General features: G+C 40.6%; 1 protein-coding gene across 1 annotated transcript in view; it reads right to left on the bottom strand.

Moving 5' to 3' along the window:
- YEATS2 (YEATS domain containing 2) overlaps positions 1-16,607 on the bottom strand; it is a 42,574-nt gene that overhangs the window by 1,360 nt on the left and 24,607 nt on the right. Inside the window, exons 15-28 of the mRNA XM_088538094.1 lie at positions 16,268-16,526; positions 15,739-15,900; positions 14,500-14,621; positions 13,359-13,517; positions 12,453-12,626; positions 10,319-10,517; positions 8,645-8,779; positions 8,299-8,400; positions 7,125-7,236; positions 5,715-5,788; positions 4,662-4,741; positions 3,460-3,661; positions 1,855-2,081; positions 735-809 (exon numbers count right to left, since the gene is read on the bottom strand). Coding sequence (XP_088394220.1) covers positions 735-809; positions 1,855-2,081; positions 3,460-3,661; positions 4,662-4,741; positions 5,715-5,788; positions 7,125-7,236; positions 8,299-8,400; positions 8,645-8,779; positions 10,319-10,517; positions 12,453-12,626; positions 13,359-13,517; positions 14,500-14,621; positions 15,739-15,900; positions 16,268-16,526 — 2,082 coding nt within the window. The remainder of the gene's footprint in view (positions 1-734; positions 810-1,854; positions 2,082-3,459; positions 3,662-4,661; positions 4,742-5,714; positions 5,789-7,124; positions 7,237-8,298; positions 8,401-8,644; positions 8,780-10,318; positions 10,518-12,452; positions 12,627-13,358; positions 13,518-14,499; positions 14,622-15,738; positions 15,901-16,267; positions 16,527-16,607) is intronic.

Below are 16,607 nucleotides of genomic sequence, written 5' to 3'. Positions count from 1 at the left end.
TGATGTGTGTCAACAAATAGATTTTATTTGTATTTAACTTCACACAGGATAACTAAGATAGCTCAGCAGAGCAGGTGTTTGTGTGTGCATGCATGCTGAAAACCTGGAATCCATCAGCTTTTATAAAAATATCTTTTGATAGACAACAATCTCTATAAACAATCTCAAAAACTGTCTTTGGCTTGAAATACAGCAGAGCACTGCTAAAAATAACCTAGTCTTCGGTCCAAACACAAGAACTCCCAAACCTGTGCTGTTGTTTTGGTGAGATACAGTCTCTACCTCTCTCAAACCAAGTATGACAGACAAAGGGTTTCTTGTAAAAGGGAGAAATTCTGCTGACTTCAGCCATTCAGTGTCCCATTAGAGTCACCCAGGATAAAAGGAACTGAAGAGTAATTAGGAAAAAGGCATCTAACCCCCTCATAAGAAATAAGAAAATCAAGTCTTCTAGAGGTGTGGCAGGACTTTTTTTTTTCTTCCTCCCTCAATTTTGAGGGGCAAGCCAAAGTGAGCAGTTCTAAATAACTTTATAAGTTATAAAATAAATCAGTATCTTAATGGAGGTTAGCAGTTGCAGATCACTATTCTAAGTCCAAGCCAATAGATCAGTTAAAAATGCATATTAATATGGATATTTCTTTTTTCTCTCTCTCTTTTTAACATTACTGGATTAATACAGCCACAGGAAAATTAATGTGTTATTGTGAGTTTTTTTTTTTTTTTTTTTTTACCTTTAAAATCATATCTTCTATTACAGATGCATAAACATTCTTGTGCACCTCAGCAGGCTGGAAAGAAATCCCGATCTATAAAGTATGACAGGAAAAAAAAGGACAAATTAGTACATCAAGTAACACAATCAACATTCATAACAGTTGAGATGACAATGAGATAATTTCAGAAACAATCCATTATAATGACTTTTTTTTTTTAAAAAAAAAAAATGCAGACTTTAGGGCAGTATAATCTCAGGCTATATTAAAAAAGAAGAAAAAAATGAAGCTAAACCAATTAGAACAGCTAGCAGAGATGTCTCTGAAACATGGAACAAAAGAGATTTTCATTTTGGTAACAGAGTCTACACAAAAAACAAACTACATCTCTGGATTGAGAATGAAAACTCCTCAGGTGTACGCACACTCTTCCTGGCACTTTACTATAACAACTGAGAGACTGTTAAACACTACTCTGGTACAAAGGTTCAGCATCCAGAGACTGTTTCATCCCCCAGTACACTCCCACCATGCCTGCTCCCTTGTCTCCTATGTGACAGGAAACAAGGAGACAATAAAGAAAGAAGTTTTGCCCCTTCAGTTTAGTCTCTGAGGCAAAAATGGAGATACCTTTCCTTCTGCCATAGATGCTGTGAGGAACTGTCTGTGCTTCAGTCTCCCGCCCTGTAGCAAAAAGAAGTCTCTCCCTTTCCTTCACTCAGGTTTGAATAGGGAGCAGCAGAGAAGTTTGCTATCCTCTTGGCTTCACTTCACTTCTAGGAGCCACTGTTAACTGGACCAGTCCCAGCAACAAGTCCCCAGTCTTTTCCATGACGGGCCAGAAGGCAATCAGTGCAAGTGCTCCATTTTCCTCATTTCTCCTTGCTGCTAGCCATCCTGACAGATTTACTGCTGCTAAATTCTGCAACACAGCTGTATTGCAAAGAACTTCAGGCTAGCATGCTTCACTCCCTCCTACCAGCACTGCCCGACAAATGTCATGGGTCAGAGAGCCCACTTTTTCAGGCCACTTACAAAAACCATGCCAAAGATGAGTGATAGACACCCTAGATAAAAGTTAAGCCACTGCCAGCTTAGCAGCTGTTCCTACTAGCAGTGTGACTGAAGCATTCATTACCTTTTCTGCTGTATCCCTCACAAACTCTGATGCAGGCAAGGAGGCCAAATAGAATTTCATCTCCTCTTGTTTCTCCTCCTGTTCCTTTTTAATGTTTATTTTTAATGGCTCACAGAAGTTGAGAACATCTACTTCCTCTTCATGCTCTGGTTCCCGCTTCAGAAACTGCTGCAGTTCCTCCAGTTTTTGGCACAGCTCCTCACCACTGGTGTAAGATGAAGGGCATTCTGAAAAAGAAGCAACCATTTAAACATATGGACAGATTATGGGAAAAGCACTTATAAACACATACTCAAAATATGATTAGAAACACAGGTAACTGGAGGTTATCTTTGTAATTCCTAATACACATACAGATGAACAGAAATGCAAACAGTCATCAAGAGCCCTCTAATTATGTCTTCATTACACTCATGGTGCTGTCCCTCATTTGCCCCTACACCAATCAACAAAGTTGCTCTTCAAATAATAATACAAGCTTCCTACACAGTGTCACAGAAGCCTTCTGACATGCAATCAAAGCACTTGGTAAAGCAGTCTGATGCTCTTCAGCCCACATAGAGAAATGGAGATTTACTGTATAGGCACCATGTAACACTAGGTCATCTTTTCCATTATGCCAAGTCCTAGAATTCTTTTTGAGAAAAATCAGAAGACAAATTTCCATATGCAAGGATAGCTCTCTTCTCCACATGCTGGAATCAAGCAAGTAAAAAAACCTTTTGTGGAAAGCTACGTGGTAGACAGATCCTTGTTTTCAAGAACAAATATAAATATAGTTATTTTGACAAAAAGATTAAAATGGAGATGCAGACTTCCTTTCCACCTTCAACTACTTTCCACCTTTCCAGACTTCCTTTTCACCTTCAACTACTCAGACTTTGCACAGAATAATGAGATCCACACACTTCTGTGAAATACTCTAAATCCTTTTATGATCAGGCCAGAAAAACACTCAGCTTTGGGAAAAGGATTATTTGAAGGTGAAACAAGGGAACCTAAGCGGAAAGAATAGATGAAGATAAAGATATGTGTTTAATACAGACTGCAATGTACTGTGGATATTCCACAGCTATCCTTAGCGGAATACCGTAGCAGCTTAACAGCACAACATGAAGGTTCATTCAGGACAATTTACTTGACTTTTAGAGGTAAATAACCCACAACTGTGCTCCATGCTGCCACTGCCAGACAGCTTCTTAGATCTGAAGCTCACACTTTGCACAGGAGCCTTTTAACAGAGGCTAAACTTACCCAAGGGCAGCTCTGGTAGTGTCACTACTCTGTATGCTTAGTTCACGTGCCTGCTTAGGAAAGGTTGCACTATAAAGTGAGGAGCGCCATCCACCATGTGTATCTGCACTTGCTCCTCAAGGGGCCCAAAGCAAAATGGAAGCCAAAGAGGTGCCAGAATGTGTCAAGCTTGGCAGGGGGCAAGAGACAGCTTCACTCCTACGTTTGCCTGTAGCATCTCTCCAACTTCTGTTACCCCGCAGAAAATAAGTTAAAGAACAAACCTCTTTGTCCTGAAGGACAGGCACGTTCGTGCGCAAGCAAAGTCTTGAGCCATGTAATAAACAAGGAGTTTGCTGCCTCCATACTCACCCGGCTCATTGTCTATCTGTGTCAGCACATCTTCAATCGAGTCCTCCTCATTCCGCAAGGTCTCGGGGTCGGGTGGAGTGTAGCCATGGCATCGACACCACTGTACCACGTGTTTGATTTTCAGGGGTGCCATGTTGTGAAACCTGGGGTGCTTTTCTATGATTTCTTGCAGGATCTTTCTCACTGTCATTGCTCGTTGCCACTGTGACAAACCAAAGGGAAAGTTCACGGTGGCTACAACATTTAATCTAAAGCCACCCTATGGCTCATAAAAATATTCTAGGATGCAAGGAAAACAAAAGGAGCATGGTTTTCCCAGGGATCAGAATGGCAAGGAAAAATAAACATGGGATGTGGCTGTAAACCTGATGCTCTGAGCAGGTCATGCATTCTCTGCTTTCTCATGCAACTAAAACCTCAAGAAGGAGCCCTGTCTCAGGGACATCCCTTTACCGGCGCTCAGAAGCATTTCTGTCTCGACTTCACTCTCTCATCTTCCAAGCAGCACTTTAAGATAGCATAGTGCAAGAAGCTGCCAGAGCAAGAGGTGCTCTTCTATATTTTGGTTACACATTTTGTTCATTTAAGTTGGAGACAGCATCAAGTCTAATCAGTTTGTTATTTTCCCTATACAACCTACAGCAAGATGACAAAATTATTAAGAAATAATGGGAAAACGTAACAACCACCAAACTAAAAGATCCCGATGTGTTGATATAATTATCCTTGAAGGACTGAACGTGTTTCAGTATTATCACCTCTTAGGTCAGATTTCTCAATTCTCTTTCTATAAAAAGTAGACATTATCTCATGAAAAGAGGTAAGGAGGACAAAGTATGCAGGGGAAAATTCCCATCACCATGATATACCACAAAGGAGTGTTGAGGATAAAGCGGTAAAAGGATAGTTTGCAAAAATTTGGTATTTTGTTTCAAAATATCTTTTCAAATGTTTCAAAAATATCTTTCTTCAAACAGACAGAAAAATCGACCTTCAAGGTCCCTTCTATTTGAGAAAGTCTCTGAAAAATACACGGAAGCACTACGGAATAGCAACCAGTGCACCTTACAGTGAGGAATGCTTCTGTTTAAAATCTGACAATGCTTCAGGAAACAAAGCAGCCAACAACGATGAAGATTCTGCAATTCCAGAATACTTCTTGCACCCTTATTGACTGTTTACAAAACACTGGAGAAGATTACCTCGGCTGCCCTCCTCTTGCCAATATTCCAGCTATAGTACTGTTCCACTGAACTGGCACAAAAGGAGCTGACATCTTCACCTAGAAAGAGTGAGGAAAGCCAAAAAACAGAATTCAATTTTAATGACAGAAATCAGATTAATTCTGTGTGGATGTACTGTATTTAATGGAGAGAAATGGGGAAATGTTTCATGCTCATAGTGCCAAGGATTGTAACACTTTCACATCCTGTTTTGAGTCTCTCCTTCCCCAACAAGCTCTAAAGAGGTAGGCTGGTAAGGCTATGTAATCAGTAGTCTCATTCTTTTCGAAAAACTTTTTGGCCAACAAATCACAACATGAAAATGAAACAGTGAAAAGATTTCCTGGCAAAATATTAGAAGGGTTCATGAATCCCAATCCAGAGATTCATGGGCCACAAAGCAAGATACAATAGAAGCTTTACTCTGCTACCCACTCCTGTACTCATCTGAGCAGCTCTACCCTACTGAGCCTGCAGGAGCTGCTTTGCAAAGTACATTAGCTACCAGAGAAAAATGACACATTTTCAGCTATCTACATGAAGTGGTATGCTATTATAAAGTCTCATAAAAGATTACATGGATTCTCCGTAAACTACCACCTTTGATTAAAAAAAAAAAAAAAAAAAAAAAAAAACCCCAAACCCAGCAAAAAGAAAAAAACAATTCCAATTCCAATGCTGAAATACATTACCATATTTTCAAGCATTTCTGAAACCCTAGCAAAACAGGCACACTGCTAAATTTTCTTCAAGGTAAAGCCAGGTAAAAGAGCACCCACTTGCAGCTATCATGTGGGCAAATATGACCTATTTCTAATGGAAAAACAGATTAAAGTTAATAACTGCTAACAACACAAATGACTGCACTGGATAGACTTAAGTCTAAAAAATCTTTAGGATAACCCTGAAGTAAACTTTATAGGACAGGGGATTTATTTCATTCAGGTTTAGTAATTTTTGCAGCTACAGAGTAGAGAAAGCATTGCTGATACACTGAAAATTGCAAATCAAGCATTTTCATTCACTACTTACTTCTTTCAGCAATTAATGGAACTTTCTTGACTATTGCTGTTAAAAGCTGCTGGACATTCTCCAAATATTCTATGCTGCAAGAAATAATAGGAATCATGATGAAAAATACTGCTGGAAAGTGATGAACCAGATGCACAAAGTTTCAATATCACTGCATGGTTTAAAAATACATATTGTAGTCCCTGGTCCCAAGGCTTTAGAGGAACACTAATGTTACTCCTACAATGTCCCAATTCTGAGAAAGTATTTTGCAGTGCCCTTTTTCCTTGCTTTGCTGTCCATCTCTGAAGCTACTTTCATCAAGCTGAAGAAATTGGCTTTAGCAGGCAGGCTTGAAAGGAATCCCTTCATCATCTCCCAGTTTGTAATACGATTCTGAGGAGATGAGAAGCCCCTTTTACTGCAGGTTGCCCCAGCATGAACGCTGTACACTGCAAGGCAAGCTTTGTATTTTCTTTTGCTTCTCATGATCCATTCATCTCTTATGACTTCTCTTGCTGGGAAAGACTATGCTAACTTGCTTATTTCATGGCGCTCAGCACATCTATAACATGAAAACATGTGCTAGCAGGAGTTTATTTAATTAGTCATTATGAGTAGAGCTGCGTTTTCCATCAGTTACGACTAAAAGGATTCCCAGTGTATACTGATTTGAGATTTATTCCTGTCTCCTACACATTCTCTCCAACAGGGAACTATCTATGGGGATGTGTCAGGATAATAGCACTTTCAAAACATGGAGACAGGAAAGTATGCCACTGGGAGAAACCAAGAGGAAAACAAAAATCTTACAGACTAAAAGAAATATTCAGAGAAAATTATTTTGTAAACTGAGTTCTGGTGAAAAGCCTCCAGAAACTTCTTAGAAGAGCATCACAAAGAAGTCACTGGACTTCACAGCATTCAGTAAACAGACAGACTGTTGGTACTTACTATGAGGCCTGACTTGGTTATGAAATAATCAAAGAAATCTATGAGCTTGGTAAGACTACAGAGCCAATAAGGCAAACAGTTCTCCTACTTACTCTTGATGTTTCTTTTTTAACCTGTATTTCATTGAGCAAAGTCAGACCCCTCTAAGAACGCAACAGGGACTATGCAAGCAGTGATAATCATGGATAATAACAAGGCTTTAGAAATTTAAGTTTTTAGCAATCACCAGAACAACTGCAAACCATAAAAAAACCTTTTTTTTTCCTCCTTCAGCAGCCTTGAATGCAAATCCATTTACAAAGAAAATACTGCATCACTGAAATGAATGTTAGCCGAGAGAATTAGCAATGAAGAAACAGCATATGTAACTGAAGATTTTATAATGGAGCCAATACCACTGCATGCATTCTTAGAATCTCTTCCATTCTCCCTAGTACTCCAAAGATAAAAATTATCCAGAGAGAAACGAACAATTACTTGATAACGTAATTCCTAAGTTCTGAGCTCTCTTCTGTTTTTACTGCTGCTTGGTCTTCTTGGGTTCCCACAGAACTGCAGTTTGGTCCGGCTGAATCAGGCTCCATCTTAACTTCAAAGAAACAGAATACATTTTAAAAGGCAAAAAGCATCAGTCAGGCAGACAAGTAATGTCTTGTGAGTGCGACTCCATTAAAACTAATGAAATTGTGGACACTACTGATCAGAGCTGCTCTGCTATGCACTACAGGCATAGAAAAAACATATGAAAGAAACCACACATTTCCAAGTCTGAGTAGTTTGCAGACTAAAACAAGTGTCTAGATGTACCCTCCTCAAACGTTAAGTAACACAGTCTCTTCTGTTTGCATTCTGCTTGCAAAATATGAATAAATGTGACCTTATAAAGAACACATCTCTTGACTATGCTGAAGGAAAGACCAGTACATGATTCTCCCTCCAGATCTCAAAATGCTCACACCTCATTCTTTTCAAAAGATTTGTACATACATAACAAATTGTTTTAACATTTTGCATACAACTGCCTGATCTAAACTGAACTACCTGCAAACGTACACTGGCATTTTGGTAAATTAAGAGCTAGCTGGAAAGCTATTGGTATTTTTAATGAAGAAGTGACATTTCCCCAAAATGAGAACCTTCTTTGAGGACATCCCTGGCTTGACATAAGTGCATTTTCTCACATCTAGGACAGAACTCTGGTAAGATGAGAGGAGAAGAGTTGTTCCGAACCCAAAATGGCCTGGCAGTCTGGTTGTTCATCTGGGATGGGAGACACACATGGCAGTTCAGCACACGCTAGAGTTTCAGCTCTGGACTATGGATTATTCTAGGAAGTATCAATAAATGTGATTAAATATGTGCTGCCGTATGCATTTGCACAGAGATGGACTAAAATAATGAATGGTTTTACTACTCATAGGTGCTTTTCAGAAGATCCTCATTCTCTCTGTATTTAGGCTCTGTTGAAGGAGGAGTAACAGTTAACCTGCTGGCCTCCAGATCCCATTTCAATTCAATTTAAATCTTACTATCAATGAAAATAAAGGAACCACAGTCAGAGGGTCTACTTTTAGAGTCAGGCCGCCTGCACAAAGCAGGTTGTACAAAACCAGCATATTGCTATTTAACTTACTGAGAAATTCACTGTTACCTTTAGTGACAGAAGCTGCAGAGGGACTAGGGACAACTGCACTGGCTGTTGACAGTTCAGCTGTGACAGCTGAAATTTTGCTAGTAGAAAACGACTGTATCACTAGAGAGGAATAGGAAAAAAAAGAGAGTAAAGAAAAAGAAATCAAACTCCAAACACTTTGACAAATAACCATGCTCAGAAGCAAACACAAAGTGCTTGCAATACAAAGTTTAGAGACAAATTCCCTTCCTAATTCTTCTTTTGTCTCTAAACCTTTGAACCGTGAATGCCAACAGTGACCAAGAACTACTCTGGATCATAGGGAATTTTCAAAGACCACTTACAGGTCTTCTCAGGACTTTACCTTTGTTCACAGGCATGAGTATTGTCTGAACCCCTCCAGAAGCTGGGTTTACACTGAGCTGTTTAAGCTGACTGGGAACTGTCAAAACAGCCTGCTGCTGTGGACTGGACTGATTTGAGTGAATTTTTAGCAAACCTGCAAGAGAAGCTGAGATGTTAAACAGAACATACTGTTTTATTTAAACAATCTGTAGGTATTTCTGCATGAAATAGGAGGGTATGTAAGCTACTCTCTTAACACACCCTCTTAACAAGCCCCAGTTTGGACTGAACTGTCAGACAATTTTTTATTGATATGGGTGGCTGTCAAAACCATATAGCATTATATGCTATATGTTATACTCTATGCTCTGTTATTTCTGAGACAAGATTTCTAATCACCTTAGTAATCTTAAGCATCTTAAAAATGTTAAACGGTGAAGCTCCCTTAGGGCACAGGATCAGTGTCCAGCAAGATATTAAAAGCCTCTGGCTTGGAAGTCTCTCTCTGTAATAGCTGACCACACTTAGATAAAGTGCATTGTTTAAGTGATGCTGTGGGGACTGTCCCAAGTGTGTGATAGGCAGATGTGTTAGCACAGCACAACATGGCACCAAAACAGCAAGGCAAGTAGGCAGGGACATTTTCAACTATCCCTATTAAGTCTGATGGGTGGGAGACATTACTTATCACAAAGGAATGGGGAAAAAAATGAGATTCTATTGGAAAGATGCCTTTAAAAATTCACACCCGGAGAATTTTAACACAGTATTTTTTCTGACCTTGAAATTCTTAAGCTGAAAGCCATCTCAAATAGCATATTTCCCACTAAAAATCTTGCTGCTTCATTTCTGAGGGGGATAATATACAATTGCTTATTGTAGAATTGTGGCAGTTTTAATAGCCTTTGTCATATGCTTCCCAGCTCTGCGAAGCACAAATTCATGAAAATAAGGCAAGTTTTAGAGAGGCAGAAGGCAGAAGAGCTGCTCTAAATGACACTGTCAGGTAGGCTGTGTCACTTGTTCCCTCCTGTATGTGTGTGCCTTGTTTCCACTTAGTAAGGAGCCACTTCAAATGACCTGAACATGTCAACAGGTAAATTAAAAATCCAAACGAAGATTTCTTTTTTTGACCCATGCTACTCAAACTAAATTAGCTCTTTTTGCTAATTTTATGACCTTATAATTATGGTTATGACTTTATACCATTCAATTCCCCCTAATTGGTGCTTCTCTCCTTTCCAAACCCAATAGAGAAGATGCAAAGTCTCAGGGCCAAGCTCTCCTCATGCAATTTCTCTATCTTCAGTGTAGTTTTACTTCTTCAAATAGAATTAAGCCTGTGGTGTCTTTGAAATTTTGTTACTATCAGTGCTCAGTGATAAACTGTGCTCTTGAACAAGTAGGAAGCAGCATTTAATGAGAACTTGCCATGAAAACTACAACTCCTCTTAAATACCAGTGGACAAATCACATTGTTATTCGTATTGGAGTAAATATACTGATGTGATGCCAAGCACATTGCTTTGGTTATGCCAGATGCTATCCTAATTTGGTATTATAGAAAGCATGATTTCACTTCCACACATTCACAAATGCAGGTGACCCCAAATACTTCTTTTTACAGTGGAAGGTACAAAGAACTTGCACGCGAATCTAACTGTCTAAAAGAAGGTCATGGAGAGTTCAGTACCTGATACGGCAGCTTTTCCAGTCACAGGCGTTGGTGTAGTCATCAGAGAAGCAACACTTACAACAGTAGAGGTAGCAGTCTTACTCACTACCGATGAAGTAGACTGGCCCTGGCTGATACAGATTTGGTGTTGCTGTCCAGGCGTCTTTGCTGTAGGACCCCCAGAAGTTGATGAACTGGCACCTGCGTTATCTATTTGCTGCATAAAGAGAGCATTATGAAAATCCTATTCATTTCAAATGTGATTTAGCAATAGGCTCAAAGGAGGATTATCTGGAAGTACTAAACCAAATGACTACTGATCTGTCATTAAGAAGCAAGAGTTCTTTAGCATATATGCAAAAGCCAATACACAATGATGGTATGTACAGAATGAAGAATGTGTTGAGCAGAAATCAAATGAAACCATGAACATAGGAACTGCTACCACAACTGCTTTGATAGTATCAGGAGCCAGATCTCTTAAGTTCAGCAAGCAGGTAAGCCTCCAGATGAGAAATTTGGCCCAGCAATGTTTCGTATTTCCCTGCTGCTCAGAGCTCTACAGAGATCAGAGCAGAATTGGAGCAAAGCTGTTAACGGAGGTGTCTCCACTGCCTCAGCCAACAGATCATGTTTTGTTATGGCACTATGTAGGCCTTAATTCCAAAATATATTTCTTTCATACAGAGACTGCAGCACTTCTGTCGTTGCAGAAACTCAACCTGCATGGTTTCCTTACAGGGAGGGTGACAGAGCACTGGAACAGGCTGCCCAGAGAGGTTGTGGAGTCTCCTTCTCTGGAGATCTTCAAAACCTGCTTGGACGCCACCCTGTTCCACATGCTCTAGGTGACCCTGTGTGTGCAGGGGGGTTGGACTAGATGACCTCTAGAGGTCCCTTAAGGATTTTATAATTCTATGGCTGGTGCTTTGGTTAGACAGATGTGAAACATTTTCAAATCTGTTCATAAGAACTGAAGAAGCTCTTTAGTATTCATCAACTCAGACCTCAGGTAGATCTTTCTGTCCCAGCTGCTATGTGCCCTCGGTAGGCCAAGACAGAGACAATTAGATGGCACTAACTATCATTAGGAAGCCTGGCAGATGAAATGTTGGAGATAAAGAGACCAGATAGAATATCTAAGCCTCTGCAGCTCTCCAGTGGGAGCTGTAAAAACAGTAAGTAGCTTTTAATGCAAATTCCAGTACCTTCACCTATATATGCTCTACAGTGCCAGAGTTGAGCCCTCTTCGAGGGCAGCATGGCCTCACACTTCACTTGTTTAACCTCTGCCTCCCCACACACTACAGTGGCAAGGCCAGCAGGAATCCTCACAGGGAACTTGTATTTCCCTTTATGGTGCTTCCTCTACAGCCCCTGAGCTGGAGTTCAGGGTGGGTGTCAGTGTGGGTGTCAACACAGACAACCTGTATCAAGTTCCTCGACATATCAACTCACCAAGAATTGACTCTGGGCACACAACTACTTTATTTACAAACTCACTCTCTGAGGAACTAACTAAGCAAGGCTGTGCTACAATTCCTTTGGGATAAACAGAAGCAACATGCTTTGAGCAAAGTTATATTGGAAGGATCACAACCCTTGTGCACTGCTGGCTTCTCTTACCAACTCATAGCAGATTCAGGAATAAGCAATGCGAAGTGTCAGTGATCTTGGATGAACAACCTTCAGTCTAGCTGGCTTTCACTGGCCTAGTGGATATACTCATGCCTACTGGATATATGCATGCACTGGAAATACAAAGCTGACCAGCCAAGAGGACTGACCATAGAAGAATATGAACGGAGAAAAAAAAGTAGTAAAAGACCTTTGCTGGGGATTATACTAGTCAGAAACTAAAACAAAACTTCTGGCTTATGTACTTGTGAAAGCAAAGACCTGCACGCAAATGTTTTACTTCTGAGACCATACACAGACTGGTTTTCTTCTGTAGAGGTCCTGAAGGACCTCAGTAGGAAGAGTCCAAATGCAAAGTGATACCCTATGATACAGAAGCTGGAAGAACTCAAGAATGAGGAAAGCTGTTTAGAGAGACACTTGAAGACAGCTTGCACATGCCGTGGGGTTTCCAGGGCTTTTGGCTTTGACCTCGAAGTTCCGATCACAATATATTGGTAATGTTGTTTCTCACCTGGGCCACCCCATTTGTGGGAAGGGCCATGGCAGAAGTGGCAGCTGTGGTGATAACGCCTCCTGATACTCTCAGCACAGTGGTGCCAGGCTTGGAAAGCTGGGATGAGGTAGGCACTGATTTTATAGAGCCATCTGATAGTTTCACCAATGATGTCTGTCCACTGGGTGCAGCCTTTGAAATGGAATTCAGCGTAAGGTGAAAGGTTGAAATACTATATTCGTTGTTACTTTTTTAAGAGACAAGTGGTTTTTGTATTAATAAAATACAAAATACTTTTAATAGATTTATCTTCTTCCCCGCGAAGAAGGCATTTTGTGACAATAATAGCTGGAACACAAAATGATTACCTCAATTTCATCAATTCGGAATGTCAGCTTCAAGAAATACACCTACAAGTTTTGGATGGTCAACTTCAGACACTCCAAGAGAGTTTTAATTCATAGAGACCTCTCAGTGCTTTTTAAAACAAGGGCCTCTGGGGAATCTCAAGATGGTCAGGGCCAAGAACTTCGGAGTGTTAGCAGGTGCCCCATTTTTAAGGTTGAAATATTTAACAACCATACTTGATTGTGTTCGTTTCTTTAATTATATATCCTTAAGAAAACTTTAAGCCCATTTACAAACTACAATCCCAAGCTTATGTTCGACCCACTCTGAGATCGTGAATAAAGCTGGAAAGCTGTAGTATACTATCTGCTATAAAATTAGGCCTTCACATACTCTCCTTACACAGTGCAGACAGCATCTTAATTATACAAAAAAAAAAAAAAAAAAAAAAAAAAACCAACCAAACAAGAACACACACACAAGGAAAACCTTTCATAATGTGTGGCTGTGTTTCCTGTATTTTACTTGACAAAACAATACTGAGTGATAAGAAAGAAGCATATCATTTGCAAATACCTGTGTAAATAAAGCTGTTTTCTGTCCAGTTATCACTTTTAATGCTTGTTGTCCTTGTGTAGATGATGACCCAACTCCTACGCTGCTCTGAACAACTGATGCTGGTGTCAGCTGCTTCCCAGAACTCTGAGGAGAAGGCTGACCAACCAGAAAAGTGCCCTGATCCAGAAATAAGAGAGAGAGTACCTTGAAATATAAGTGTCAATACAGAACATAAATCTGTAGCTGTAATGTAAAAGCAACAGTGGATGGTTCTACACCCACAGCCACGCACAGCCATCTCTCTTCTTAGTGCAAAAACCACACTTACTGATGCAAGGAAGGTGTGAGAAAGCCACAGGTAGTTCCAGCCTCTTCAGAGTCATCCACTACAATTGAACACACTCAATGTTCTTCAAGTTTATTCACTGAGACAAATGCTACTTACCTTCCAAGACCAGAGAGGCTACTGCTGGGCTATGCGAAAAGGATAAAAGGCATCAAAATACCCTAGTTTTAAAACATGATCAGTCCTCCTAGAGATCCACGTATTCAGAGCTCAGCACATGACTATCAGATCCACAACCTGAGGCCTGCATCTACCAGCTGAGGCCTTGAAAGCCTTCCTGTTTCACATCATTATTTAACTTCTGCCCTCAGAGGCTTTGGTCACTCTGTCTCACATGAATCCCTTCTTATAACCTTCCATTTTCTAGTCCACCTTCCTTGCTCCATCTTGCAGTTTCTCTCTACTGGCTCTTTTTTCCCTATCACTAGTGTTTTCTTCAAGCTCTCACACATCCATCTGTGTTAGACAGCTCTTCCAATATCATTTCTTTTATAGGACTCCCCTGCAGTCCTGTGCTCTTATTACCTCCTGTCTCCTCCCCAACCACTGCTTGCTCTGGTATTACTCAATGCTGCTTTTTTAGCCTAAAAAGATCTGTTAGGGGCACCTTATACCTTGCTATGGGAGGTAAAGACAGAGATGTGCAGATAGAAAGTAGCAAACCAGATGCCTGGCAAAGTGGAGAAGGAAGGCTTGTTAAAGAGAATCCACAGATCCACAGTCCAAGAAGGTTTCTCCCAGTACAGAAACGCACATCATCAGCTGCAACATGAAATGTCACTCTGCTTCAGTTAAGATGCCTATGCCACTGACCTGTGGTGTCTGCTTCAGGATGTAGGATGTATAGGTGAGATGCTGTGACAAGTTACTGCTTGTGCTTTGGGTCCCTCCTCCTCCTGTTCCTCCACTATTAGTAGAACCACCAGACTGGAGACCTGTAAGCAGGATAAAAGGCAGCTTGAGCCTTTAGTAACCAGACGCTGTCAGTTGCTCAAGCTTCCCTGTATATACAAGTAATTGAAACTACCTTGCAAGATACTTGTTGCTACATGTTCCAGAATTCAGCAACATAAATAGCATAAATACAACAATTCTCCAATACAGTACAGTTGCTGTACTGCTGTCCTCTCCTGTAGCTCAGCAAATGGATACTAAAGGGTGATAATTTGCAGCAACGGTTTGATCTTGCTCTGCCTCCAGAAGGAACGTTCTGGAGGCAGACTATTTTGCAATCTCTCATTAAGAAACAAACCTGTAAATATTTTTGATCCTTAACAGGAGACTCATGAACATTTATTAAGCTACATAATAGCTCTTCCCCTACTGGCAGCAAGCAGTGTGGTACCCAGTCCATCCTTCACACTAACCCCCAACCTCAAAATGAGCATTTTGGAGAAGGCTCATAACAAAACACTTCCTCTACACAGGCCAAAACCCGAGATAGCACTCCATGAGCAAAGTATTGTCCACTAGAACCCCTTCTGCAAGCTAATTTCCAGGTTTGTTTCAGTAGGTTTGATTCAAAGTCCATTAACAACCACAAAAAATAGCATTCCTGCTGTTCCAAACAGCCTGGGGTCAAGCCTTCTATCAGTATTCAAAACTATTTATTTCTCCCATTTCAGATACAAGATCTTGTCCTTTTCAAAGTTAGTTTCTTATGTTTCTAGTTTCTCCAAGGTCTTGTTCTATTACTTATTAATAGCTTTTGCAACTGCACTCAAACGGATCTCATTGCTACATCACGAATACGAAGCTCTCCTTTCTTAGAGATCACGATGAAGAGTTAACCAGAATCCTTAGCTGCAAAATTTCAGAATAACTTCAGCGTCTGCTTTGGGCAGACACGAAGAGATTGAGAACACCGCATGAAAAGCAGTTTCATGCATAGTGGAGACACTTATGAGATTTCGGTCTTAAAAGTAACACATACTGTTTTTGCTGTGAACAAAGGAATCTCATCCTTTGGACACTTAATAGTAAAAGGGACAAGCACTTTAAACATGAAGTGATTGCATTATTTAACTCATTAAATTTCCCTGCAAGACTAACTAGCACTATTTGTGGCTCGCAGTATGGCTCCTTGGGGTATCAGAAGCAGTTTTCCTTTCCCAGAAGGATTCTTGCTGTTGGTGGTGAGGTAAAGTTTGGTGCCTGGTGGTAAGTTTGCCAAGTTTGCCAGGTTGGTGGCTGGTAATTGCAGTGTAGCCATCACTAGGAAGAGAGAATAAGAATTAAGTTAGCAAAAGTATAAGATCTGGCTCTGGCCAAGCTTCTCTCTGCCCCAGGATGCCCAGGAACCCAGCAGCCCATGAACCTGCAGGCCAACTTCAGGTTTGATAAAGCTGTGCACTCTATTCATAGACCACGGCCTGCTTTAAAATACCTGTGCCCTCTCTTCCCTCTTAAAGATAATTAATAACATTTCCTTTATTACCATGCTAGTTAAAATCTCCCTCTGGACTTCTATATTCATTTTCTTTGAAAAAAATCTAGCCCAAAGAGATGTCTTTGGAGCTGAAGGAATCATTATAATGCACCGGAATCTCCCAATATTACCCTTTTCCAAGGTTTACTTTACCTGAGCCTTGAGATGTGCTTTTCTGAGCACCTGCTGAAGCGACCTGTGCCTTCGTTATAGTCTGCACAGGCTGGGCAACAATCGTCCCTCCACCTCCACTCACAATGGCTTTGGCTACACCTTGAGTCACTACCTGCTTTGGACCAACTGCTTTTGCTACTGAAGAGCTAGATTTTGCCACGAGTATCTGGCCACCACTGATGGCCACCGCTTGCTTCACTGTTGACTGTAAAGCAGAACCAACTGGGACACCAACCACCTGCAACAAACAAGGATCAGATGATGGGCTCTGGCAAGAGAAATCACTGGAGTCTATTTGGTTCACTACCTCCACCATTAA

Source organism: Tinamus guttatus, unplaced genomic scaffold (genome assembly GCF_059628265.1).
Source record: "Tinamus guttatus ecotype Peru unplaced genomic scaffold, ASM5962826v1 Tinamus_guttatus_pri_ptg000927l, whole genome shotgun sequence".
Lineage (NCBI taxonomy): Eukaryota > Metazoa > Chordata > Aves > Tinamiformes > Tinamidae > Tinamus > Tinamus guttatus.
This window is presented reverse-complemented; position numbering and strand designations above follow the sequence as displayed.